This window comes from Xiphophorus maculatus, chromosome 14, assembly GCF_002775205.1.
Source record: "Xiphophorus maculatus strain JP 163 A chromosome 14, X_maculatus-5.0-male, whole genome shotgun sequence".
Classification (NCBI taxonomy): domain Eukaryota; kingdom Metazoa; phylum Chordata; class Actinopteri; order Cyprinodontiformes; family Poeciliidae; genus Xiphophorus; species Xiphophorus maculatus.
This window is the reverse complement of record NC_036456.1, coordinates 852,625-879,973: the sequence shown is the minus strand read 5'-3', so window position 1 is coordinate 879,973 and position 27,349 is coordinate 852,625. Positions and strand designations below refer to the sequence as shown.

Genomic DNA, 27,349 nt, shown 5'->3' with positions numbered 1-27,349 from the left:
GTGTGCACAGCAAATAGTTAAAGACTCAGACTAATGAGAAACAATTTTAAAGATAAAAATCTAAACTAATCACTAATTAATGTTTAAAGTAATATTAAAGAACAGAAAACCATTACCAATTCTGTCTCTGTGTGACAGTAGGGACAGCTGTCAGTTCCATATACTGATATATAATTAGCTCCATTCCTCCTTTTACATGAACTGCAAGATCTAAGCAAGTCATAATGGAAAATAAAAGGCAGTATTAAGGACTTTGTGGAAGAAAACAAACGCTATATCACGGTTAAGCCCCAAGGATACTGAATTTGACATTTATGTTCTCAATAGCCTTGTGGTAACTTTTGTTACATATTTTCCACAAAAGTATTTATTTTTAAATGGAATGAAGAACATTTTCTACAATAAACTAATCAAACATAGGTTGAAAGATAGTAGAGACAAAAAGCTAAATGTCCAAGACTTTATTTTGTTGCTCGAGTTAGATTCAGGTTGGCCCAGTGCCTGAGCAGACTTCTAACTGGTAGAACAAACTACCAGTTATTGTTCTAAAGTACAAAGTATGCTTATAACAAGCAGCATATTTGAACACAAACATGACATAAATCCTAAATCTGCTAGCACGACAGTATAGCACCACAAAGAAAACATGATAAGACTGGGTCTTACTTCATTACCATCAAAATTATGGCAAGAGTCAAAAAAAAAAAAGTTGCATTTTCAACTATAAGTGAAACATGAATGTAAAAGTGACAACAGTTCAGTCATACAATAGATTCTTATAAAAAAAAGTAAAAAAAAAATAGTCCAAACACTGAACTGAGGTCTTCACCGTCTAAACATGGCATCAGTGCCTGAACAAATCACCGTCAGGCATCCAGCAGCACATCTTACACACTATGTAGTGTTGTGAAAAAGAATCTACTCCCTTACAGAGGTCTTCTGTTTTTTATTTCTTTTGTTACAATTGTATATTTTGTGTCATTGAACACATGAGGCAAATATAACCTATGTGAATAAATTATAATTTTTTTTATACAAGGAAAAACTGTCCAAAGTAACATGATCCTATGGAGAAAAAGCATAAAGTGGCAGCTGTTACCATCACAACCAGCCATTAAGTTTAGAGGGTAATTAGTTTTTGTCACATCCATAAAGATGTCATGCAAACTTTTAAAATGCTGCAAAAAAGTCAAAAAACTATTCTGTGTGTTTCCATCTAGTGGTTTGGAGTGACTCAACCGCAAAGCATGATGTTGCCGCTACACATGGCTGTAATAAACAAGATGTAGAGGTTGCTAACTAGCATGAATAACACATGTCAGAAAAATGGAGAGTCCATCCCTCTGAGCCAGAGGTTTGGATTTTGACTTGTTTCATGCCTCTGGTAAGGCACAGACCCTTCAGTGGATGGTGATGTTTACTACTTCAGAACTCATCAAGCAAAAGTGTTTGTCTTTTACACATCAACTCTATTTTTGGAAAAGCCAAAAACCATCTCAGGCGAACATAAAAAAAAAGACTTTTTTCTGAAAGTGAGGAAATTATTAAAAATTTTGCCATTTCCATCAATCTTTTCTAATGCAATACTTCAAATTGCATAAAAAACCTTTATGAGAACATAGTTTTAGCCAGGTTTGGTTAGCTTTTTCTCTTAAATTAAATAATCACTTGAAAATTGCCTATTCTATTTAATCAAGTTACTTCTGTGTGGTATTAAAATTAAAATCTGAAATTTTTAAGTCAGAAAAAAAGCAAAAACAGAAGAAATCTGTAAACAATTTCTCACTGTAGTGTTTAGTCGAGTCCAATTTAGACTTCCTGGAGTTAAAATGTCCTAAAACAAGAAGTGTTAATACCTGAGTAAAGGCAGTCTGAGGTTTCTTCATGAATCCTTTAAGCTAATGTTCTGCTTTGCGTTTTAACTTTATATTCCTTGATTTATTTTTCCACCTTCTTTTACCAAAATGGTTTGTAAACAAGTTATTATATCTCTCCTCCTCATCCCGCTCCTGCTTCTCATCCTTGTACCAAGGTCCCCATACTCCTCCGTTGTACTGCGGGTTGGAGCGCAGGTCCTTTGCAGGGTAGCGCACTGGCACAGCGGTCTTGTTGTACTGTACCAGCCGCATCAGCATCTTCTTTACTATGTGTGGGTATTGCTGAGACAAGTCTACTCGCTCATAAGGATCAGCTGTGATGTTGAACAGCCAGATGGATTTACCCCCGCCCCAACGCACACGTTCATTATGGTGGCGAGTGGTTAGTCGTTGGTTGGAGAATGTCTGTGGTGGCACCCAGTCACTGTAGCCTGGCTCACCTGTCAGTAGCTTCCAGTGGCCAACTCGGAGCGCAGCTTGGACAGCGGTGTTCCACAATCCATATCCCGCCTTCCAAGAGCCATTCTTGGCTTTAATGTAAATTGGGTCGATGTTATGTAAAATGTCTAGGCGAGGTGATGGACGACCTTCACTAATAGCCTCCCAAACATCATATCCATCTAGGTTTTGATCTTCATCTAAGGTGCCTCCCCCCAGAGTCACCAGAGTAGGAAACCAGTCAGTTATGTGGACCAAAGTTTGACATTTTGACCCTTTTTTGACTAACAGGGGACTGTGAACAAAACCTACTGCCCTGATGCCCCCCTCCCAGTAGGTGGCTTTACTCCCCCTCAAGGGCCAGTTACTTCCACCGGCTAATGGCTGGCCCCCATTGTCTGTGGAGTACACTATAACTGTGTTGTCATAGTAACCAAAGTGTTTCAAGGCTAAGGTCAGGTTGTGAATGGCTTCATCAAGACAGGAAACCATGGCAGCATATTTTCGGCGATGTGGGTTTGGAATTCCCTTGTAGCGCTCGAGATAGCGAGCAGGAACTTGCAACGGGGAATGAACTGCCTGGTAGGCCAAGTAAAGAAATAAGGGTTGCTTGTGGGGATCATGATTGGCCAAGATGCTGACAGCCTTTCGAGTGAACATCACGGTAGAGTACAAACCGCGGTCCTGTTCCCAAGCGGCCTCTTCCCCTTCGTACAGATCATAGCCGCACATGCCGGGGCCTTCGCATTTGTAGTGACTGTAGTAATCGCCACTTCCAAGCAGGGATCCGAAGAAAGTGTCGAAACCTCGTTGGGTGGGAAGGCAGCCACGTTTGTAAAAGCCGAGGTGCCACTTCCCCACCATGTGGGTGGAGTAGCCTGCTTCTTTGAGCTTCTGGGGGAGAGTGATATTCTCCAAAGGCAGGCAGTTGGGCTGGGTGGCACGAATGATAGAATGTTGTAGGCCTGTGTGGATCTGATACCTTTGAAAAAAGAAAAAGGATAAAAGCCATTAGAAGATGAAGACATAAATACGTTGAAGTATTTCCTAACACAGCAGGAAGAAAAGGACCCATCTGTTGGCTCATATTGACCTCAAGAAGTGATTCTGTCAGTTTGATCAGTTTTATAGAACCTTGTAAAACTATCCTTATACCTAGAACTTTTCACTGTCAAAAAAACAACATATAATTGAACAAAGATTGTTTAAATGTTGCATTTCAAAAAGTGGCATGTACAAAAGTTACCTTACTTTAGTTCATTTGTTTTTGTCAAAAATATAAGGTTTGATTAATATACAAAAGTAAGATTGTCTGTTTTCTTAACAGAACAAATATATAAAATTAAGGAAGTATAAGAGTTGTCATATAGGGAAGAAAAGGATTTATTAGATAAAATATTTCTACTTGCCAAATAAATCAATACATGTTTCTGCAGATGATTATGAACTTAGAGCTGTTTTAAAGCTGAAACGAGCCGTAATTCCCATCACTAGTGAATAGTGTGTCCCAGTTCTCAGCATCTGTCTTTTGTCCCGCCCGTTTTGGGCCCTAGATCAACAATTTATTTATTTATTTATATAAAACATATTAGCCTAATATATGTTTGGCTAAGAACATATTTAGGTGACTTTGGCAGCGTATGTTATCCACAATTCATTGCTGCATGTGATTTTAAAAAATAAAGGCAGAAATATGGCAATTTTTTTTAAAATTGGAAATAAAAAAATAGTATGACAAGGCACACATCAGTAACAAAGTTTGATAAACTGAGGAGAAAAAAAGAATTCTTAAATAAAAGAATAGTGAGGAAAGTAAAAGACAATTACAAATGCAATTGGGCTTTTGTATTGTTGCAAAGTTTAAGTAAAAGTTTAAATAAAATTATTTCACTTTAAAAAAAAATTTAAATGGGGTGATTTTTAGTAAGCAGCATTTATGAATAATAAAAAAAAACATTAGCCAGAAAATTAAATTATTAATATAATAAGTCGACTCGTGGTGTACATTGAAAAAAAAACAAGCTAGAGATGATCAGTTTTGTGTTTGTAGTTGAATGACAGAAATTGTAGAATTTTTTATGGTTTCATAATGTCAAATATGGGCAATTTAATTTGTAACTTCATGTGTAGCTATTATGTTGTAATTGGGGGAAAAAAGTAGTGTGTATTTTGCTAGGTTTTTGTTGACTCAGACTGTATCCTGGGGGGAGAGACTGGTTTTTCTAATGCAATTTTAATGCTGGGAAAAATTCCTGATCAACAACTTTTGCACAGTGGTTCATTTGTTGGACAATCTTTCTAGAAAACATTGCCCACCTCAATTTTGTTTGCAGTTTTCAAGTTATAACCTGGAAGGCATATTTTCTACCATAGTGCTACCTACAGGTGAACATGCCTGAATATTTGAATATGAGTTAAGGCTGAAACGATTCCTCGAGTGATTCGAGTACCTTGATTATTAAAATTCATCTGCCTCGAAGCTTTGTTAAGTTATGTTTTATTATTTAATGCACCGTGTTCCGGCCGGGTTATTACTTGCGTTGCGGAGCTCTCACTTCCGCCCGAGTTGTTGATGACAGCTAAGTGTTAGCAGCATAACGTCCAGTTTTCAAGTTCGGCCTGGGAGGATTTTATTGATTGATGATAATGTCTGGGTCTTTGTCGTTTTTTGGGGGACCAATAAGCAACCTTAAAATGACTGGCATGATGCCTGGCGTATGGCAGATTTGTATTTAAAATATTTTTTAACAGGTAGGATATTCTAGTAAAAGGATTACTGCATACATCTACAGCTTTTCATTTTAAATGGGTAGAATATTCAGATAAAAGTGATCTTGTGGTTTCGTCATGGATATAAATTGTTCCAATGCTAAGCTAACCATAAGTCCTAAGCTTCCACTTCAGTCCCGTCACTCAAATAATGATATCCAATATATTTAATATTAACAACCCGCTATAGTCTTCTGTTTGTAAACATGACAGTAGGAGTTTTGGAAGTGTTGTCCTGACAGATAGACTTGCTATCTATCTGAGCTTCGGTAGGAAAATCTGATGAGGTAGCACCAATAGTCAGAACACCGGTTCAGAGAGAACAGTGGGAAGAGCGCTGAAGGTGTTTTTATACAGGTGAGCGGATAGACTGAACACTGCGGCCGGCTGCGCATTAGATAATTAATGTAAGTGTAGCTTTACGGACAAAAATGTATTTCATATCATCCTGGTCTCAACAAATGTGTGGTGGAGCTCATCGTGGCGGCACGTAGCTGGTAGATGAGTTTCTGTGAGTGATGAGTGTTAAATCCCATCACTAACATGGACACAAAAACTATGAATGTCTGAGCAAGGTGAGCATTCATCTATTACATTGACTGAAGATCAATACATAAACGATGCTTATAAAAAAACTTTTTTATAAGCATATTTGTGAGCCTGCCTCTTTATTATTGAATACAATTTCAGATTTTTGTATAACGTATCTTCAGGTTAACTTGGAAAGTGAGCTATTATTGTTACAAGTTAATTTTCTAAACTACAGAAAAGTTATTGTTAGGGAAGCTCAACTGTGAAAAATTGGACCGATGTTGATATGCGATAGTAATACTGCTGTTATGGTAGATTTACCAACATTTTACTTTTTTTTATCCAATTACTCGATTAATCGTAAGAATAATCGATAGACTACTCTATTACTAAAATATTTGTTTTCAACAGTCCTAATTTGAGTAGTGGTGTGGCTACTGAACATAGATACCAAATAAAAGTTCTAATAAGTTTAGGGGCTGGGCTGCAGTATGAGTTTCAGCGAAGAAACAAGAATAATAACGTGATAAATTGAGTAAAAACAATAAGACTTCCTGTCCCGCTGGGAGCAGGTGAATGACCATGCTTTGTATTAGCCATCTGCTCACTTTTGCAGGCTCTGGCTCAGAACCCTAATTATGGATAACACAGATAAACTTTCCTTTCATAGTGAAAAGCAAAGAGGAGGTCTGGCATAGACTCTGGTTCAGATGAGTGCCAGTTCTCTGTTCTTACTTTAATTCCCTTTGCAATTAATCAAAAGCATTTAGCATGAGAGTTCATTGATACAAACAGGAACTCTTGAGGCAGCTTTTAGAAGCAAACATTAAATTCTGTCTGACTCCCTACATCTGCTTTAAATAAAAACAAGACACCCTGGAGACAAAGTACTGCTTGCCTCCTCACCCTTTGACCTTATTATAAATATCCTTTGCCTTCTCTTGAGGTTTGTGGTGTGTGAAAAAGGTAAAACAAAGATCTACTTTAGTTGTCAGAAAGTTAAATTTAGAAGAAAATCGAACAGGCTCCTATTCCCCACAGACGAGACAAAAGCTTGCAAGTATTTACAGCAAATAAGCATTGTGTAAATGTTCCAAACACATCAATAAGGAGACAATGATTTACAACTCATTCCTAGAATTTGGGCCTGACTGGGAGACTAACCACCAGATGGATTCTATTAAAAAATCAGTCTGTGTTGTGTAAAGTGACACATCTTATCAGCTTCTTTGAATATTTTACAGATTTATTTCAGAGTGTCTTAAATGGAGAAATTTACATCCTTTACAATGGTACCAGGATTGAGCAGAGCACTAAATTAAATTTGGAAGTGAATTAAAGATACATCACAACTTCCTGCATTTGTTTCATGCAAAGACACATACATCACTGCCATGATGTATGTGTCTAAGTGGACAGGCTGGAGACGAAGTGCAGTGTTTAATGAAGAAAAGATGAACAAATAAACTTACAAAAGTCCATAGAATGAGAAAATCCAAGAACCAAGCAAAACTGGAGACATGAGGGGATACAGGTAATCCAGGGTGATGTGGCAAGACAGACTGGAGATTAGCAACAGGGAATGAGAAGCTTAAATACTGTGAGGTTGAGAGTGGAAACAACAGACCTGGCCTGATGAGCTAACTGATTGCAGGTGTGAGTAGTTGAAGCAGAAATCAGGCTGAGGAGCGAGAAAAAGAGAGAAACACTGGGAAGCTGGAAAGATTACACAGGGGGGCAATGAAATAATTCTAACACTAAGAATAAGTAAGAAGAAACATGATGAACAAAGACATAAGGAGAAAACAGAGAACAGGAACAAGACTAATCTAATAAGAACTGAGAAACGCACAAACTAGAATTACCAAAAGGACTAGACAGAGAGATAAACTTAACTAGAATCACTAAGGAAGAACAGAAGTAAACTCCAACAGTCAATAACAACTAGACCTAGAGTAACGACATAAAACATAACTAGAAACACTATAAGAAGAAGAATTACTTTATTCATCCCAGCAGGGAAATTATTTCGCAGTTACAGCAAGAATTTTTTATACACAGATTAACACACACACGACAGGAGCTGCGTCTGCAGGCAGCCAGCGCCATTTTTGAAGGAGGACATGCGGCAAAGGTCGTCGGGACCGGGAGTCGAACCCGCGACGTATGCGGGTCTAAGGCCTCCAAATGTGGGGCGTGCTAACCCCCTGCACCACCACAGCACGCCCCAAGGGATATGTCACGCCATAAGGGACTGAAAGAAGGAAAACAACAAGACTAATTGAACCAAAATAAGTAGCATCAGATAATGAAACTACAATGAACATGAAGGGCTAAACTAAAGTGAACTGGACCACAACTTATTAAACAGAAAAGCACAAAAACAAAATCCCAACCTAGGGCCAGAGTCTTGACAGTCACATAAACTTCCATCAACGCTATTTTATCTGCATTTTTATTGTATTTGAAAGGTTGATAGAAATGGCAAAATTAAACAAAAATGTCCTCAGTTTTGCTAAAAAGGTTTTTACGACTGAGATGTTTTTTGGATTTCCTGGATTCCCCCCCTCCGCCGCCCCCCAAAAAGTTAATGGGCTAAAAAGAAGATGGACACATTTGCCTAAGTTCTAACGTAGTAAATGCCTCTATCCTCTTGGCCTTACCAGAAGCAAAAAACTGAAAAATATCAAAGTCCAAATAGCACAGAGGGGAAGACTGTCAGTCTGTTGTGATCAGCAAGAGGAACCTTCCATCTGTGGTAAGGAATTTCTCCATTCTGAGATGTGATAGTTCCAACCTCTACATCTCCTTATTACCACCAACTATTGACAAGTTAATTCACAAAACAGATCAGAACGTGATTCCCCCTTTCATGGCTCATCAGGAGACCTTGCTGGATGGAGAGCAGGGGAAAGGGAGAAGTTTTATATCATCATGGGAATAATGTTTTGAAAGTTGGTGGTCCTCAGCCAATCAGGGCCAGTGGAGGAAAGAGAATGTTTTATGAGTTCATAATTAGGCATTGAAATATGAATGTAGAGAACAATAAAGTGGATGGGAGAATGAGGAAGAGGATCAGTCATGGGGTTTCATTGAAGTCATTGGTCACCAATCAAGCCAAGTCCATCAGACTATCAGGTGTGAAAATACCCCAAGTTGTTTCTAATGGAAAATGTTGCCAAACAATGGAAATGATCTTTCCTTTAGCAAAAGTAAGTTGGATGATGCTTATTTCAGCCAGCAAAGGGTCACTGTGTTAGTCTATGTCCAGCCTGAGTCATAGGATAGTATGAAGGACATTTTTTGTGCTGTTTGAATTGTGTCCATCTTGATACTGGTAACTGGTCCAACTGTTTACTTCCAGGATTATAAACTAGTGTATGCAGTCTGAGTAACTGCCCTCAGACATCGTTTTTCCTTTACTGCAGTAGCCCCACATGTTCACTTGACTATTTTGGATGGCTCCTTTAAAAGTATCCATGGCAGGGGAGGGTAGCTGCAGCCCAGTGCTGAGCATTGTTACATCATTTCTTTATCTTGTAGTCAACCCATGGAGACCATGAGGCAGAGAAACAGCTGGCGGCTCACTTCTGTCAGAGAGATTCCGCTCTCCATGCAGCTGGAATCACGCTCATCTCACCAGTTTCTTTACACAAGCACTGTTCTACATTGCCAATAAATCGCATCATTATCTTCAAATCACTCACGTTAGTTGTACGCTCAAGTCCCACAAGTCAAGTTCACTTTCTACTCCTCCAACCTCTTTGTTTATAAAAGCTCCTAAACAAACCTCCAGCCTGGCCCTCTGCTCCACAGCCTCTTTACATGTGGTTCAGATTTCATCAGTCAGCCCCAGAGCAGATTGTCTCCTCTTTTTGGCAAAGCTGTTTGTTATTTCCTTGCTATCTCTAAGGTCTGACTCTTTCTTTGACATACTTATTGTTCTGCACTCCATTCAGCAGCTCCTTCAGTGAAATGAACATTACCTTCTGTTAAAGGTGAACTATTATGCTTCCTCGAACAGCTTAGGGTGCTCTATGGGCTCTACAAAACATGTCCATCACATTTTGTGTCTGATCAGTTGTGCCTATTTTGAGCTTCTTTCAAAATGAGCTGTTTTAGGACCTTGTGTCACTTTAAATCCAAATGAGTGACTGCTGGCCACGTCCCCAACTCAACATTTATATTTCCATGTGAAAATTACTGCAAACAGATGCACAATTATACACCTTACATCTTTGAAAAGCTAAAGTGGAGCCTCATGCTCAACCAACAAAAATGCAGCAAGTGGTTTCTGGATGCCAAGTCAACAACAAAACATTTCTCTTTCAGCAGCCCTTGTAAATCAAGATGGCAGCGCCCGAAATGGCTGCGGCTGCATGGGCTCTCGACAACTTGCGAGTATTTGAGCAAAATACGCCGCCTAAAACGCTACAAACTTTGCATCCATTCAGTAAGTTAGCATATGATCGCCAGCGTCTGCTGGAATTACGATCATCAAGTGATTTCGGACTCATAAATACGACTACTCTGGAGTGTTTACGTGATCTCGGAGTGCTACGGAAGCAAGACCCAGCAGCCCGCAGCGCAGCAGACTCGCCTAGCAGCACTAGCCGGAGGAGGAGAAAGCGAAGCCGGTGCGACCGGCAGCGGAAGCGCGGCTGTCGAAGTGGACTAACAGCTAAGCTAAACGCTAACCCCCACAGATCGCCGCTTCCGTCCATCTTCCTCTCTAACGTCCGCTCTCTGGACAACAAAATAGACCATCTGCAACTAGAACTGTCTTCAAAGAGAGAGTTGAGGAACTGCTGCGCTCTCATTCTGACGGAGACATGGCTCAACTCGTCCATACCGGACAATGTTGTTAGCCTGGAGGGGCTCGCTACATTCCGTGCAGATGGGAGCAGCGCTCTCAGCGGTAAAACCCGAGGAGGGGGACTGTGTATCTACATAAACAACAACTGGTGTAAAAATGCCATGAATGTCGCCAGTTACTGCTCCCCGGACATCGAGCTTCTGACTGTTAACTGCAGACCATTCTACCTGCCCAGGTAGTTTACTGTTGTTAGCATCACTGCTGTGTATGTGCCCCCCAGTGCTAACACTAAAGAGGCTATGAGTGTTCTCTACCGGACCATCAGTGAGTTGCAATCCTCACACACAGAGGGCGTTTTCATCATTGCTGGGGATTTTAACCAGGCCAACATGAAGACTGTTCTCCCTCACTTCAACCAGTATGTGGATTTTCCAACCAGGGGAGGAAATACTCTAGACTTGGCCTACACCAACATCAAAGAAGCATTCAGAGCAGCTCCCCGCCCCCACCTTGGCTCTTCAGACCACCTATCTGTTATGCTAATTCCTGCATACAAGCCCCTGCTGATCAGAACAAAACCTACAGTGAGGCAGGTGAGAGTGTGGACGGAGGGGGCCATGGAGGCACTTCAGGACTGTTTTGAGTGCTCTGACTGGGAGATGTTCAAGGCAGCAGCCACTTACAACGACCAGATCAACATCGATGAGTACGCCATGACTGTGTCAGCCTACATCAACAAGTGCACAGAGGACGTCAGCATCACTAAGAACATTATCACCCGGGCCAACCAAAGAACCTGGATGACTAAGGAGGTACGGGAAATGCTAAAAGCACGGAACTCAGCCTTCAAGTCTGGCGACAAGGAGGCACTGAGGACAGCGAGAGCCAACTTGAACCGTGCTATCAGGTTAGCAAAGCGAATCCACAGTCAGAAAATACAGGAGTTCTTCCACGACACCAGCAACACCAGGAGTATGTGGCACGGCATAAAGGCGATCACAGATTACAATCCATCCTCCCCCCCAGTGGGTGAAGTTGATGCTGACTTTCTAAATGGACTCAATAACTTCTTTGGGAGGTTGGAGGCACTGAACAGTACTCCGGCAAAGAAAACTGTTCCCCACCAGGAAGAGGAGGCACTCTGCCTGGACACAGCCGATGTGTTGAAGACTCTGAAAAGAGTCAACCCACGGAAGGCCCCAGGCCCCGACAACATACCTGGGAATGCGCAGGTCAGCTGGCTGGTGTCCTAACAGACATTTTTAACACCTCACTGGACCAAGCCACAGTGCCAGCCTGTCTCAAAACTGCCTCCATCATTCCGGTGCCAAAGAAACATCAAGTCACCTCTTTCAACGATTACCGGCCTGTGGCACTGACTCCCATCATGATGAAGTGCTTTGAAAGGCTGGTAAAAGAACACATCGTCTCCAGACTCCCCTCCACATTCGACCCATTCCAGTTTGCCTACCGCCGAAACCGCTCCACTGAGGACGCTATCTCCTCCGCCCTACACCTGAGCCTGGCTCACCTGGAGGAGAAGAACACTCATGTGCGGATGTTGTTCCTGGACTTCAGCTCAGCATTCAACACAATCATCCCACAGCATCTGGCAGGAAAACTGGGACACCTGGGCTTCAGCAACCCCTGTGCAACTGGCTGCTAGACTTCCTCACCGACAGACCTCAGTCAGTCCGGATCGGACAACACACCTCCGATGTCATCACCCTCAGCACAGGCTCCCCTCAGAGATGCGTCCTGAGCCCTCTGCTGTTCACTCTGATGACACACGACTGCGTCCCCAGGTTCGCCACCAATCACATCGTGAAGTTCGCGGACGACACAACGGTGGTGGGCCTCATCAGAGACGACAACGACCTGGACTACAGAGAGGAGGTGGAGCAGTTGGTGGACTGGTGCAGAGACAACAGCCTGATCCTGAACGTTGACAAGACGAAGGAGATGATCGTCGACTTCAGGAAGAACCGGCCCAGCCACGCTCCACTGCTCATCAACAGCTCGGGTGTGGAGGTGGTCAGCAGCACCAAATTCCTGGGGGTGCACATCACAAACGACCTCACCTGGACTGTGAACACTATGTCTCTGGTCAAGAGGGCACAGAAACGCTTGTATTTCCTGCGGAGGATGAGAAGAGCACACCTGCCTCCGCCCATCCTCAAGACTGTGATGCAGACCATGGGTTCCATCCCATGTTGATTATTGATATTATGTTGTTTTCAGTTCAAATGTGTTTGTATTAGTTTTTGTTTAGTTATACTGTGACAATTGGTGAACATTCTTTGTGGGATGGGGAGACTGGCCATCTTTCCTGTTCGGAGAATGTGGGAGAGAGGGGGAAATGTCAGTTCGTTTTGATTTAGATTAGTTCAATTTGAGTTAATTGAGTATTTGCCTTTCTGGGTGTGTCTCAGCAAGGTGGATCAGAGAGGGAGACGAATGCTCCTGGAGCATACCAACTTCCATTAAGAAGGGGAATACTCTGAGGATTTATATTTAGTTATATTTACTTTTGATTGACTTTAGATTAGTTTAATTTTAATAATTTGCATGCATGTAAATATTTGTTGGATCATTTATTGTTAGGTTTGTGTAAGTAGTGTTTGTTTGTCTTTTCTTTTTGGATCACCCCTTTACCTGGTGTAAGTGTTGGAACTTGCCTCAGGTATAAATGTCAGCTTCTTTGTTTCACTAAGGAGGGAAGGGTGCTGGTGTAATGAAGATTTGGAGCTCCCAAATAAATCCACCTCAAAGACATTTGTTGCCTCACTTCCTTCTTGAAACGCAGAGCCTCCGCCGGTCAAAGTGACAAAGATGTTCAACAGAAGCACCATAGAGAGCATTCTGACCAGCTGCCTCTCTGTGTGGTGTGGAGGCTGCAGTGCCCCCGACTGGAAGAACGTGAGGAGAGTGGTGCGGACAGCAGAGAGGACCATCGGGCCCCCCCTTCCCTCCATTCAGAACATTTCATCCCAGCGCTGCGTGTCCCGAGGCCGAAACATCATCAGTGACCCCTCACACCCCCACCATGGACTGTTCTCCCTGCTGCCCTCTGGAAAGAGGTTCTGCAGCATCCGGTGCAGGTCCACCAGGTTCCGAAACAGTTTTTTCCCACTTGCCATCAGACTGCTGAACTCTTAACTGGACTGCACTTAAAAACTGGTCTCCACTTCATACCTTGCACATGTACAGAGCTAAGTAACATCCATTTTACTGTCAGTCCTGCACTTTATATTTTATATTCATATTTATATTCATATTTTATACTGTATTTTATTTTATTCTGGAGTAACCTCACAACATTGGAACCTCAAAAACATTGTCCTGAGCCGTATGCAACCAAATTTCGTTCTGTATACACCCTGTGCATGCAAAATTACAATAAAGTCAGTCTAAGTCTAAGTTGTACACACAGGAGTAAAACCAGATGAGTAAATGTACTGAAGCTTAGGGTGGGTCGATAGGTGACGGGCTGGGCTCAGTTGGGGTTGCTAGGTAACAAGTGACAATTGATTTTTGGGAGATTTTTGAAATGGTTCATTTTCTAGACACCAAAAAAATAAACAACTTATTGTCAAATAAATGGCTGGCTGGGTTTTTCAAACACTTGTTTTTAGAAGCAGTAAAAACCAAATGGAAGTACAAAAATGTGCTAAATGTGAATTTTACATAATACATCCCCTATAAGAAAGCATGCCTGCCAGATAATACATTACTTACCAAGGTCTCCGTTTTAAAATCTAGACTCATTGTGAGCAGACATAAACAAGTTTAAGAAAATAAACTCTTCAACTCTCCTCTCTGTTCATTAAATCACACTCCGAGTTTTGTGCTTTAGGAATTTCATTGCTCTCATTCCAAACATGTGGAATCCAGTGTGCCTTGTTCTTGTTGCGTTTTCATTTATGTTCAATAAAATTTTGAACCTTTTGTTTCTGAACTTCAGGGGTAAAGAACAACTGATGCCTGGAGGCCTCAGTCCTTGATGCAGCTGTCACAGGTTCTGGTCCTGACTTGATTACCTTTGCTGCATGTCTTCCCCCTCTCTCGTTACTCATTACCCAGGAGCCAATAAAACCTTAATAAAAAAAGGAAAAATAAGTGGGATGGAGAGGGAAAAATTACTCATTCAAGAAAATTGGTTTGTCCAAGTGAACTTGAAAAATAAATAAGTAGTAAGTTGCAAGTATTTAGTAATTCTAGGTGGGATTAAATTTTTATCAAGCAGCCCACACAAATTAAAAAATAAGTCAACAACAGTGCATGGAAAATAAGTTACATGAACATATTTTATTTTTGTTAGTTTCACTGCATGATTTAGCACTGCTTACTTAAAATGAACAAGGTTTTCTTACTAATCTTAAGCTTACTTTGCTTTTTTGTTTTTGAGACAAAGAGTTGTACAGCACAGCTCTAGATTGAAAAAAAGCTTTGCTTTAAAGTCTCTAATCTCATCAGCACAGCCAAAAGAAAAACAGGTAGGTTAAAGATTTGCACCATGAACTTCCTGAGAGCAGATAAAAATACAGTCTCACAAAAGCATTTAAGCTACCTCACAATGCCATGCACTTTTTATTTATATGACAGAACAATACAAGGTCCTCTCTGTGCCTTTCTAGAACATAAGAAGGTTAAACAACAGAAGGTTGTGGTTGAAATCAAGGTTATTATAGTTAACTAAAACTAACCAACCCAAAAAACACTGAAATTGCATTAACTGAAATAAATAAAAACGGTAATTAATGGGAAAAATCTACAATTAACTGGAAATATATAGTGTGCTTATAAAATTAAAACATACTGAAATTATATATAATATCCTTTGTTTTTGTGTTTATGAACATAATTATTAGCCTTTCAAACTGATGTGAAAGATTTTTTCAGCCAAAAAAAGTAGTTTATGTCTTTTAATCCTCCTGGTGGCTCTAACATTAGACCACAAAATGGTGACAGTAAAAGCTGGGAGAAAATGCCAGTAAGTCGGTTGTTGATAATAATTGAATACACTCTTTGAAAATGGTGTCTTCTGTTGTGTATTCACTACCAGTTCATGTTGTTACGGACACTGACCTCTAGGGGCTCTCTCATGAAGAGTGTCTTTCAGTTCTACCTGGCTGCCACAGTGCAACGTGTTGGAGCTCGTAAGCCTCCTTCATAAAGAGCTTCATGCCAGAGATGTCAGATCCGTTTTTTTCCCCTGGTCCTTGATCTGAAGTGATCTTGTCTGTCTGGTGACTGTTTGTGGGGACGTAAATGATTTTGCTGTGAGCATATTGTGAAGAATCAAGTGTCTAAATTAGGGGTCGGCAACCCAACATGTTAAAAGAGCCATTCTGGAGAAAAAAAACAAATCTGTCTGGAGCCGCAAAAAATTAAAAGCCTTATATAAGGTTTATAATGAAGGCAAAACAGGTTATAAGTGTTTATATTAGCCTATTATCAAAACGACTAAGTGTATAGATTATTAGTATTCATGATTAAATGTTTATTTTCCCTGCAATGCGTCCTGGACGGATCGGCGCATAACGTGACTCTGTTGTACGATGGTGCTTTAAGTTTACCTTCCGTTACAGTATTAATGTATTATGTTTTGTTGCATTGATAAAATTAAAGAAATGCAATAAAAAAAATCAGATTTTTGATGTCATTTTTATTATGACAATCGACAGGGAAAAAGAAACATCGTCCCTCCAGCGTGTCCTGGGTCTTCCCCGGGGCCTCTTTCCGGTGGGGCGTGCCCGGAACACCTCACCAGGGAGGCGTCCAGGAGGCATCCTGACCAGATGCCCGAGCCACCTCAACTGGCTCCTCTCAACGTGAAGGAGCAGCGGCTCTACTCTGAGTTCCTCCCGGATGACTGAGCTTCTCACCCTATCTCTAAGGGAGAGCCCAGACACCCTATGGAGAAAACCCATTTCGGCCGCTTGTATCCATGATCTCGTTCTTTCGGTCATGACCCAAAGCTCATGACCATAGATGAGGGTGGGAACGTAGATCGACCGGTAAATCGAGAACTTCACTTTTTGACTCAGCTCTCTCTTCACCACAACAGACCGGTACAGCGCCCGCTTGACGGCAGACGCTGCGCCAATCCGCCTGTCAATCCCCCGCTCCCTTCTGCCCCTCATTCATGAACAAGATCCCGAGATACTTGAACTCCTCCACTTGGGGCAGGACACTGTAACAGCCGTAATTGTGTAGTGTCTCTTTAAGATACTTTAGTATTGCTAACGACGTCACAAGTATGCGCCACGGCTTCTCTGTAGAGAGCGTGGGAGAAATGTGCTAGACGGACATGTTAGCTTTCTTTAGTAATGTTACGGGTTGTTTGGACTCTGCTCACTTTCATGCCTGATAATATAGGAGCCGTTCAACCGGGCTTGTAAGGTTGGTGAAGAGTGTGTTTATTAAAAGACAACACTGTGGAATTCCCAGTACCAGTGTGGTTGTGCGTTTTTGATCGCCCTGACGAGTCTGCCGCCTCCTCTCCTCCCTTAAATACAACCCAAGAATTACAACACCCCGACCCAGAGAAGACACTCTACCCTTTTCCGGCTCAAGACCATGGCCTCGGATTTGGAGGCGCTTCACACTTGGCTGCGAACCGCTCCAGCGAGAGCTGCAGATCACGACCTGATGAAGCCAATAGGACCACATCATCCGCAAAAAGCAGAGATGAGATCCTAAGGCCACCAAAATGGATCCTCTTAACACCTTGGCTGCGCCTAGAAATTCTGTCCATGAAAGTAATGAACAGAATCGGTGACAAAGGGCAGCCCTGGCAGAGTCCAACTCTCACCGGAAACAAGCCCGACTTACTGTCAGCAATGTGGAGCAGACTCTGACATACAGGGACCTTACAGTCCGTATGAAAGGGCCCGGTACCCCATACCCCCGGAGAACCCCCCACCGGGCTCCCCAAGGGACACGGTCTAACGCCTTCTCCAAGTCCACAAAACACATGTAGACTGGTTGAGCGAACTCCCATGCAACCTGCCGAGGGTGTAGAGCTGGTCCAGTGTTCCACGACCAGGACAAAAACCACACTGCTCTTCCTGAATCTGAGGTTCGACTATCCGACGGACCCTGCTCTCCAGGACCCCTGAATAGAGATTGCCAGAACAGTTTTAAGCCCTTAATTTTTGATGGTCTTGTCTCCCTAACAGGAAGTCCTGAGGATGAGAAACCAGTGAGGATACTGAGGGACACTGGTGGTTCCCAATCATTTATCCTGTCCAGCTTTCTGCCATTCAATGCTGATACCTCCTGTAATGCAAGTACAATAGTACAAGGAATTGCAAAGGCCTATGTACCGGCACCTTTACATCATGTTCACATAAAGTCCAAATTGGCCTCTGGATTCTTCAAAGTTGTTCAGGGGTTTGAATTTATAATGGGGAATGATCTTGCTGGAGACAAGGTACTTCCTATTCCTATTCCTGAGATGGTGGATAATCCCAGTTGCATGATGGGTGAAGATGAGATGTTGGAATCCCATCCTGATGTGTTTGCTGTCAGTGCTCTTACCAGCTCTCAAGCTCGTAAGCTGAAGGAGGTGAACTTGGATGACTCTGTTCTTGGCTCTGCTTTGATGGAGGACAAGCTGACAGCAGAGGACCTTTCAGAATCAGCACCCCTCAAGGAGGACTTCACTCCAAAGTCTGAGGTTGGAGTGAAGTCCAGGTTTTTCTCCCGCTATCAATATCAAGTGAGAGTTTGAGCGAAGCTCAGAAAAGTGATGAAACACTCACTAAATGCTTTGAAGGTCTGAGTGATTCAATAAATGGTGACAAGACCCATAAGTTTTATGTTGAGAATGGATTACTCATGAGAAAATGGATCTCAAGGCTTGCTTTGCAAGAGAAAGGCATTGAGGAGGATTGGGGAGTAGTACATCAAATTGTCATTCCTCAAGGTTATCGTGAACAAATCCTGCAGCTGGCACATGACCACTCATGGTCAGGTCATTTGGGAATCACTAAAACCCACAACTGTATTCTACAGCATTGTTTTTGGCCAGGCCTGAAAAAGGATGTTGTCAGGTTCTGTAGAACATGTAGAGTTTGCCAATTAGTGGGTAAACCTAATCAACGGGTACCACCTGTCCCCTTTAAGCCCATTCCTGCAGGTGGTGAGCCTTTTGAGTGTGTCCTGGTGGACTGTGTGGGTCCTCTGCCCAGAACAAAAGCTGGTAATCAGTTTCTCTTGACTGTCATGTGTGCTGCCACTCGTTTCCCTGAAGCCATTCCACTAAGGAAAATCATAGCACCCATCATAACTAAAGCTCTTCTGAAGTTTTGCAACTTTTGGTCTGCCTAGAGTTATACAAAGTGATTAAGGCAGCAATTTTCAGTCCAAAATCTTCAAACAGACACTACAGTCTTTTGGCATTAAACACATTCCCTCCGGTCCTTACCATCCCCAGTCACAAGGCGCTCTAGAAAGATGGCATCAGACTATCAAGGCCATGATGCACAAATATTGCCATGAGACAGACAAAAACTGGGATGAAGGACTTCATTTTCTGCTGTTTGCAGCCTGAGAAGCTAAACAGGAGTCTGTTGGTTTTAGCCCTGCTGAACTGGTTTTTGGGCATGGTGTAAGAAGACCACTGAAGGTTCTGAAGGAACAACTCCTGTCAACTGACCTGACACGCAGCCACAATCTAATGTCCTTGAATTTGTCACACAATGTCGGGAACGTCTATACCAGTGGTTCCCAAAGATTTTCTGGCTGGGCCCCCCCTATGGATTACAATAAAATCCCCCCCAAAAAAGAAAAAAAAAATCAACTTGGCACACACATCGTTCAACCAGACATAAATCTATACACATATTTTGTTTTCAAACTCCACTGAAGTTTATTTCACACTTCAGGTTGCAACGAAACACACTACAAACCATCTTTACAGTGAAACACTTTTGTGTAACTGGTTTTGGTTTTGTTTTGTTTTTCATCCATACCGCTACTGATGTCAACTGTTTAATTACTGATTTTTTTGTTACACCCAGTGCCAGAATTTACCCTTAGTGGTCTTGGGGAGGGGTTGTAACACATGTACACATAAACACAATAAAGTTGACCTTTTTAAATTTTGCACCCAAATATCAAAGTACAAAAAAACTAAAATTACAACTAATAAAAACTAAACTAAAATAAAACAATATTTAATGAATAATTACTAAAAACTAGCAACTAATTAAAAGTAACTGAATTAGACAATAAAATTCACAACAAAATAAAAGTAAACTATAATGAAAAACCAAAAGCTATTACAAATCTGGTTGGAATGTGACTAAATGTAAGGAAATTCAAGGGGCTTCAAGCAGCTAGCATGAAATCTGTTCCCAGGCTCATGTTACGTGGCAGCATGCAGCAGCTGCTCTACATAACTGCCTCAGTCTTTGTATCTGAATGCTTATCAGTTCATGTCTTGAAGGGATTTAAAGTTCTACTTAACTTTGGATTTTGGTCCCTCTTCCTGCTAAAAACATCAGCACCTCTAACAGCTTCTGTGTTAGACTTAGTGAAATCTGGGGCAGGAGGAGTAGTTTAATTAGCCAACCTAAAAAGCAATAAGTTATAATTGCAGTTTACTAATTTGTATTTGTGAACAAACAGAGCTCAAACAAATTCAAAGATTAAACTCACAGCATCAGATTGTTGCTATGGTAACAAAACAGTCTAACTATGAATATTGTTCCTTGAAGTTGTACAAAGTAAACTTGCCAGTTCCTTAAAATCTTACATTTAAATGTTAAACAATTTAAAATCTTTTAATTTATGTATGTTGAAACATACATGAATGTACTGTATGTTTATGTACATTAAATCAAATTTAATGTATATAAATTAAAAACCATTAAATCAAATTTAGCAGCATTGATAATCTCAATAAATAAATGTTACTTTTATGTATCTGTCGTCTGTGTTAAAATATTAGCATTTATGGGGCCCCTGAAGGCCTGGGGGACCTGATCGAGCCGCTGATTTAATTTGGATTAAACAGAAGTGCAAATAATTGATATTCATTTTAATTGTATTGTTTTTAAGACTAGTTTTGGATTTAAATAGCATTTCACTGGTGATGTTTTTCGGTAGCAAATAATTACTCAGTAATATTTTTACATTTCCTGTCTACTTAAAATCTTTTAATAGAAAAACACAGTGGACCACTGGTGAAACACCTCGGTGCCCCAACCACTGGGATGAGCAAATTTTCTGGGAGAAACCCTGATGTAAAGCATAGACGTCAAAATTTATTACATTTTAAACCATGGCTCCTACAGCAGCAATTAGATCAAATTAAATTATTGGCCATTATAAAAGAGAAATTTATTTAATGCTCTATTGCATCTTGACAGAAACAAAGTTGTTTATATATCTACATCTAGAGAGAATACATAATTTACATGTCCAAACATCGGCACTTTTTTTGCATCTTTAATTTAAGCCACATTTTAAGAAAATTGGTTCAGCAATATGGGGGCTATGATCTTTTTGTAACAAATTCCTTCTCATCCTGCATTGGAACAGTAAGTAGTTTTGTGGACATGACTAAAATGGCATCTGCCGTTAACAAGTCACTAATAGTCGATGTTCAATCCAGTAATATATAGAAAATATAATATAATTTCCCATTGGGATTAACAAAGTATTTTTGAATTTAAATTTGAATTGAATATATCAATGGTCCCTCTATAACCCAACTGCCCCAAACAGGCCCAAAAAAGTCCCACTGAAAATGATGAGCAGAGAAACAGATGTGTCTTGCAGTGGCGGTTTCTGATATGGGCAACTGCCCAGAGTGGCATTTTGTGGGGGAAGGGACACATGAGTTGAATTTTGTAATTGTTTTCAACTATAGGAAAGCATAAATTAGAATATGACAATAAAGTTCAATATTTTAGCAATTCCATCACCAAGTGAAAGACATAATAGAGATTAATTAGATGACTGATGTTTCAACATCTTTACGTCTCTTAGAACGTTTAATACCTTCTCAAAGATTTATGATTCCCAGGGGGGCCTGACAGAAAATACTTGAGAAGGGGTGCTGTGGGGGTGCAGGGGCAAAGCACGACCCACGTATTGAGGCCTCAGTCCTCGTGGCTGTGGTCGCAGGTTCGATTCCCGACCCAGCGACATTTGCCGCATGTCTTCCCCCTCTCTCGTTACCCTGTTTCCTGTCGAACTACTTTCAAATAAAGGCCACTAGAGCCAACAAAACCTTAAAAAATGAAATACTTGAAAACACTGCGTTAGTGTAGTATTGATAAAGCTTTGCTCAGCTTAGTGATGGAAATGCAGCTATTGTCTCATTCACAAGAGACCTGCTACATATGTCAACAACAAATGATCAGGAATAATAAGCTTTTTGCTGCTAAATATTTTAAACAAGTCATTTTATTTGAAGACGTTGACAACTCTAACATTTATAACATTCCAACTGAGGCTTGTAGATCAAGCAACTTTTCTTTTTTTCTAGCAATTTCTTGTTCACTGCATGGGGTGAATCATTTCCTGAGACATTCAGTTCTGGGATGACTGCAGACATTGTGATGGACCTCATGGTTTGAAAACAGCCTTATACGGTTACTTCTTTCCACTCATTGCTGATGTCTTTCTGGTTTGGCATGGAGTGAATAGACACCTGTAAACACCAGTCAAGCAAATCACCAAAACTGAGCAGATAACTGATGATAATCAGTTGCTTTGGTTCAGCAGCACGTGGCTGCTATTTTCTCTCTTAAATCACATTGAAGTATCAAAGTTGGAGGGATTTTTCTTCTTTCTTTTTCTATTTGGCATTTAAAAAGTTTCCTTGGTATAATAAAGTAAATAAATGAAGATTAGAATCTGTTAGATTTTCTGTATGTTTGAGGCTTGATTTGATAAAAAAAAAAACCAAATACTAGATAATTGGTTTATGTGATATGCATCGACAGAAACAGTAACTAATTGGTCCCTTGGATCAATTTCATGTTATACCTTCATAGTTTTACTTCAGCAATGAATTAAAAATGAAGGTTTTACACTTTTCCTTAAGATTGGATCAGTTTTCATCTGCAAGGTACCGGTAGGTGCTTTACCTGCCGGTCATCAGCTGACTCCTGGACGGGCTGCAGAGCGGCTGCACGTAGTAATTCTCCAGCTTCACCCCCTGTGCGGCCAGCCGGTCCAAGTTCGGAGTTTTGATCTCGGAGCCGTGGTATCCAACATCCCGGAAGCCCTGATCATCCACCAGGATGAAGACGATGTGCGGCTGGGAGGTCGGCGGCTCGAACTCATCCCCTCCGTTGCACAGCGCGGACCTCCAATTTTCCCACGACATGTGAACGCTCCATACCGGAGGAACGATGAAGCTGAGGAGGAAGGTCAGGAACATGCTTGAGCCCGACTAGGATCCTCAACGGAGGTGGTCTGTGCGCATGACTAGGAGGCAGACAGCGGCGCGTGGAGCTCGGGTTCGGTGGTCTGCACAGCCTCACGGTTCTCCTTCCGACCGCCAGGCGCTAGCAGCATGCTCTGCAGCGGGAAGGGTCCATGTGGCTTGCAGGCAGGCGGCAGCTGCTCCGGCCGGGAACTTAAGCAGAACTCCGGCGGAGTTCCGCTCAGAGAAGCAGTCCTGTCCCCCGACTCACACAGCGGGGCCTGATCCGCAGAAGGACGCAGGTCCGAATCAGTCCAATCCCCTCACTGTCATGACGCGTTCAGAAACTTTCCACAATCCTCCCATTTGTCTTCTTGCGGGTCCACTGCTGAAAGCACCACAGAGCACAAACTGCACAACTGCTGAGACAACTAATTGTATGGCAAGCGGTTTGTATATTTATTCTGTAATTTATCCGTGTTTTTGACGCTTACAAGGTAGTTTGAATTTTAGTCCTTGGGTCTTTTTAAAACGACGTAGCAGAGATATTAGTTTTTATAAAATAATCTCGTCCACACCTGATCAGTTTTAAAAATAGCGGTCGTCCATATAAACCCGCTGAATTACACTATTGTGTGTTGTTCTAAATATGTCAAACCCATAGGGGGCAGTGTAGGCTCCGTATTGGGAGGGATAGCTGGTGCGAAACGGCTGAACTCCAAGCGCTCTCTCCTTTGCAAATCAACACATTTAAGCAGTTGAGCTTGTAAAAAACACGTAAAAGATGTCTGAACAAATGTAAAAATCAGCACCTCTCTGATAGCTGTAATCAGAGAGGTGCCAAACAATAACAATGGTCACATATGTTATAAAAATATAGATTTCCTCTGTCCCTTTTATCTGCTTACACACACTGCTACACTCTTGCATAATTATAACTGGTGACAGTTTCACAAACAAAACTTGTGAAGGCAGGCTAACACCCCTTAGAGCAGGGGTGGGCAACTCCAGGCCTCAAGGGCCGTTTTCCTGCAACTTTAGATGTGTCTAGTGATGTTACGTGATGTGCCGAGGCTTCGAGGCGTGTGTCGAGTAATGGAGGGGGCGTTTCCGTAAAGCGCGTATCGAAGCTTGCTTCATTTAGGGGAGGAGCCGAAAACGATGACGTCCGAAGCCTCGCTGCCTGGCTGTACCACGTGACTGCCTCGGGAAGTGGCTCAGATCTTGGCGCGGGTTTTGACAGCTTTAGAAACCCCACAGGCTCCATTCAAAATGTGGGTTGTTGTAGGCGAGTTGCGGTCAATTGAGAGAGTGGATAGAGTTTTGATAGTTTGGATAGTGGTTATTTAGTTTGAGACAGTTAGTTTGGTGTTTGGAGAGTTTAAGACAGACAGACAGACATACAGACATACAGACATACAGACAGACAGGAGATTTAGGAGCGCGAGGACAGGATAGGAGTAGGATGGAGCCGACGAGAAAGAGGAGGATTTCCCCTATGTGGGAACATTTCGATTTGATAAGCCCTAACAAGGTAAGGTGAACTGAACATTTGCAGATGCATTATGTTTGCTTATGAGGAACTGTATTTTTCACTGTTTCTTATTTTCTGTAAAGGTGAGGTGTTTATTGTGCTCCAAGGAGTTGGGGTACAATAATAACACCTCATCCATGTAGTGTCAAAAAAGAGAAATCATTTGAAACCAAAAACTGTGGAGAAATTGTTGTTTCTTAATAAAAATGCATGAAATCATCCAAGTTACACAAGCATTAGCCTGTTCACCACCCCCTCCCTAGTTCCACAAGCACTTTCACTGTCCTCTGACTGATTAAGCCCAGGCCATTTTTCTAGAGTCACAGAAAAACATTATTACACAACATGCCATATCACATGACACTACTATTTTGGGAATAATTACACACAGAGGATACATTCAAACAATATTTTATTATACACATATGTGTATACATAATTTATGTAGACAAATGATTTCGTCCTACACCTTTTATGAAGTTATTCCCAAGAGCCATAATAGACAAAAATTCAATGCATCACACATGTTAAGATACAGCTGGCTGTGATTATACACCTGGCCAGTAGGTGGTTTCGTGTGCACATGAAGCTTCAAGAAATTAACCCTTTCTCGAACCAGTTGGCTCAAGTGGTTCAATGCCTCATGAGGCTTCATCTCACCATCACTAGATGTGTCTCCACTTCAACACACCTGAGTCAAATAATGAGGTCATTATCACTTAGGCCCAGTCCCAAAGCTCAGTGTGCGCCCTACACCCCTCTGTGAAGTATGGATTCAGTCAAGTGCTCATAAGTACGCAGGTTTGTAAGCAGCAGAAATGTGAGAATTGGGACAGTACGCCTCTGTGTCGTAACTTTGACATTCAAAATGGCGGTACTGTTTAGGCATTTGTGCTACTAAAAAGTACAACAAAACAAATTATTTTAAATGTACAGTTACAGTATTTTTGCTTTCCTAAGTCATTGTTGAAGATATTTGTTGGAGATAAGTGTTTTTTTGTTGTGACTTGTTGAATACAGAAAATTCTATGTAATCACACATGTTCAGTGAAACAAAGTTTATTTCAATACTTTGCTTTTGAAAACTGATTTTATTCTCTTTTTTGTGACAGCTTGCTCTGTGAACTTTGCCATGATTTTGGATGTGTTGTGGAGATTCTCCCAAACTGTATCCCAGCAGATTTCTATATCTCCCATAAAGGAAAGGTCTCTCCCCCATATATTTTCTGGCACGAGGATCCGAAATAAATTTATATAATTTAGAAACAATGCCACGTGCCTGACCCTGCGAGGCAAGAAGTTTTTGTAAGGGATGGGTTGAGAGAGGCACACCCCATGGCACACCGTACGCATTCATGGCCGATCTGAGTTGTAAATAAAAGAATGTGGAACTTGGTAAATTGTACACAGTTTGTAGGTCACTTAAAGAACGCAGGCCATCATCATTCACAAGGTCTTTGAGGACCTTTAGACTCATTAGGAGGTATATTAGAATACTCTAAGTCCTCCAGCCTATATGGTTTGGATAGATTTTCTTCAATTGGTTTCCAAGAAACAGAGGCCTAAGGATTCAACCATACAAGCAAAGGTCGGAGCACAAAGGACCAAAAATACATCTTGAAATTCGGTAGACCTAAGCCCCCAAGTGTTTTATCTCGTTGAAGTGTTCTTAATTTCAAACGAGGTTTCTTCCCATTCCAAATGAATTCAGATATGAGAGAGTGCAGCTTGTCCCAGTAACCCCTTGGCGGTGCAAGAGGAATCATTGAAGAGTAAAAGTTAACACGCAGAAGGACATCCATTTTAATTACACGCAGGCTTGAAGAGAATTTGGGAGTTAGTAAATGTGTTAAAGAGGATTCTGTGTCACCAATATAGAGTAAAATATCGTCCACATATAAAGATATGCCATGCTCAGTGCCCTTGACTGAGATAGGCAGAACTGAGGGGTGTTGTCTAATTTTCTGAGCCAGTGGTTCGAGGGAGAGGGCAAAAAGTAATGGGGGAAGGGGGCAGCCCTGGCGTGTGCCCCTTAGTATGGGGAATGGAGAGGAACACGTATTACCAGAATACACCATTGCAGAAGGGTTAGCATAAAGAACCTTTACCATTTGGATAAATTGCGGACCTAGTTTAAAATTGTGGCCCAGAGATAAGGCCACTCCAGTCTATCAAATGCTTTTTCAGCATGAAGAGACAAGACAGAGCATGGGGAATCAGTTATCTTTGCTGCGTGAATAATCTGTAGCAAGCTCTGTAGATTGTCAGATGCCAATCTGCCTTTTATAAATCCGGTCTGATCATTATGTATCCATCTAGATAAATAGCTTTCAAGTCGCATTGCAAGTACTTTCACTTAGAGTTTGACATCCCCATTTAAGAGGGACAAGAGTCTGTAGTTAATGCATTGTGCTGGGTCTTTATTAGGTTTGAGAAGCAATGTGATTATTGCGGTATTGATACTTGCATTAAATGAACCTTTGTCAACTGCCTCATTAATCATGTCCAACAAAGGTGGGCCGAGTATATCCCAGAAGGCGAGGTACAACTCTGGTGGGACCTCGTCCCAACCTGAGGATTTACCTTTCTTCATAGAGGCAAGGGCTTTTTTCAACTCTTGTAACGTAATGGAGGCACTAAGTTTTTCTGAATCCTGATCAGCAAGAGTAGGGAGCTGAAGATTCCGAAAAAACTGCTCACATTTCCCCGCATTCAACACTAATTCAGAGGAGTAAAGGGAAGAGTAATAAGTTTTGAATGCTGAGTTAATTTCACAGGGTTCAGTTAGGATACTGGTAGGTGATTGAATGACCATAATGTTGGAGTATTTCTCATTCTGCTCCAGTCTTAAGGCTAGTAGATGACTCGGTCTAGAGACATTAAAATAATAATTCCTTCTGGTTTTATGAATTAGAAATTAATCTCTTTGTCTTAACAATGAGTTTAACTCTGTCCTAGTCTCAGATATTTTCCCCAATAGTTCATCATTCTGT

The 27,349-nt window shown here is 41.4% G+C and overlaps 1 protein-coding gene across 1 annotated transcript; it reads right to left on the bottom strand.

Moving 5' to 3' along the window:
• Positions 1–23,196, bottom strand: LOC102233297 (arylsulfatase J). Its single transcript, XM_023346308.1, is given in 4 exon segments — positions 1–3,297; positions 22,542–22,837; positions 22,839–22,895; positions 22,897–23,196. Coding segments are annotated over 4 exon segments (1,830 nt in total). The 5' UTR covers positions 22,975–23,196; the 3' UTR covers positions 1–1,898.
• Positions 23,197–27,349: the final 4,153 nt, after the last annotated feature.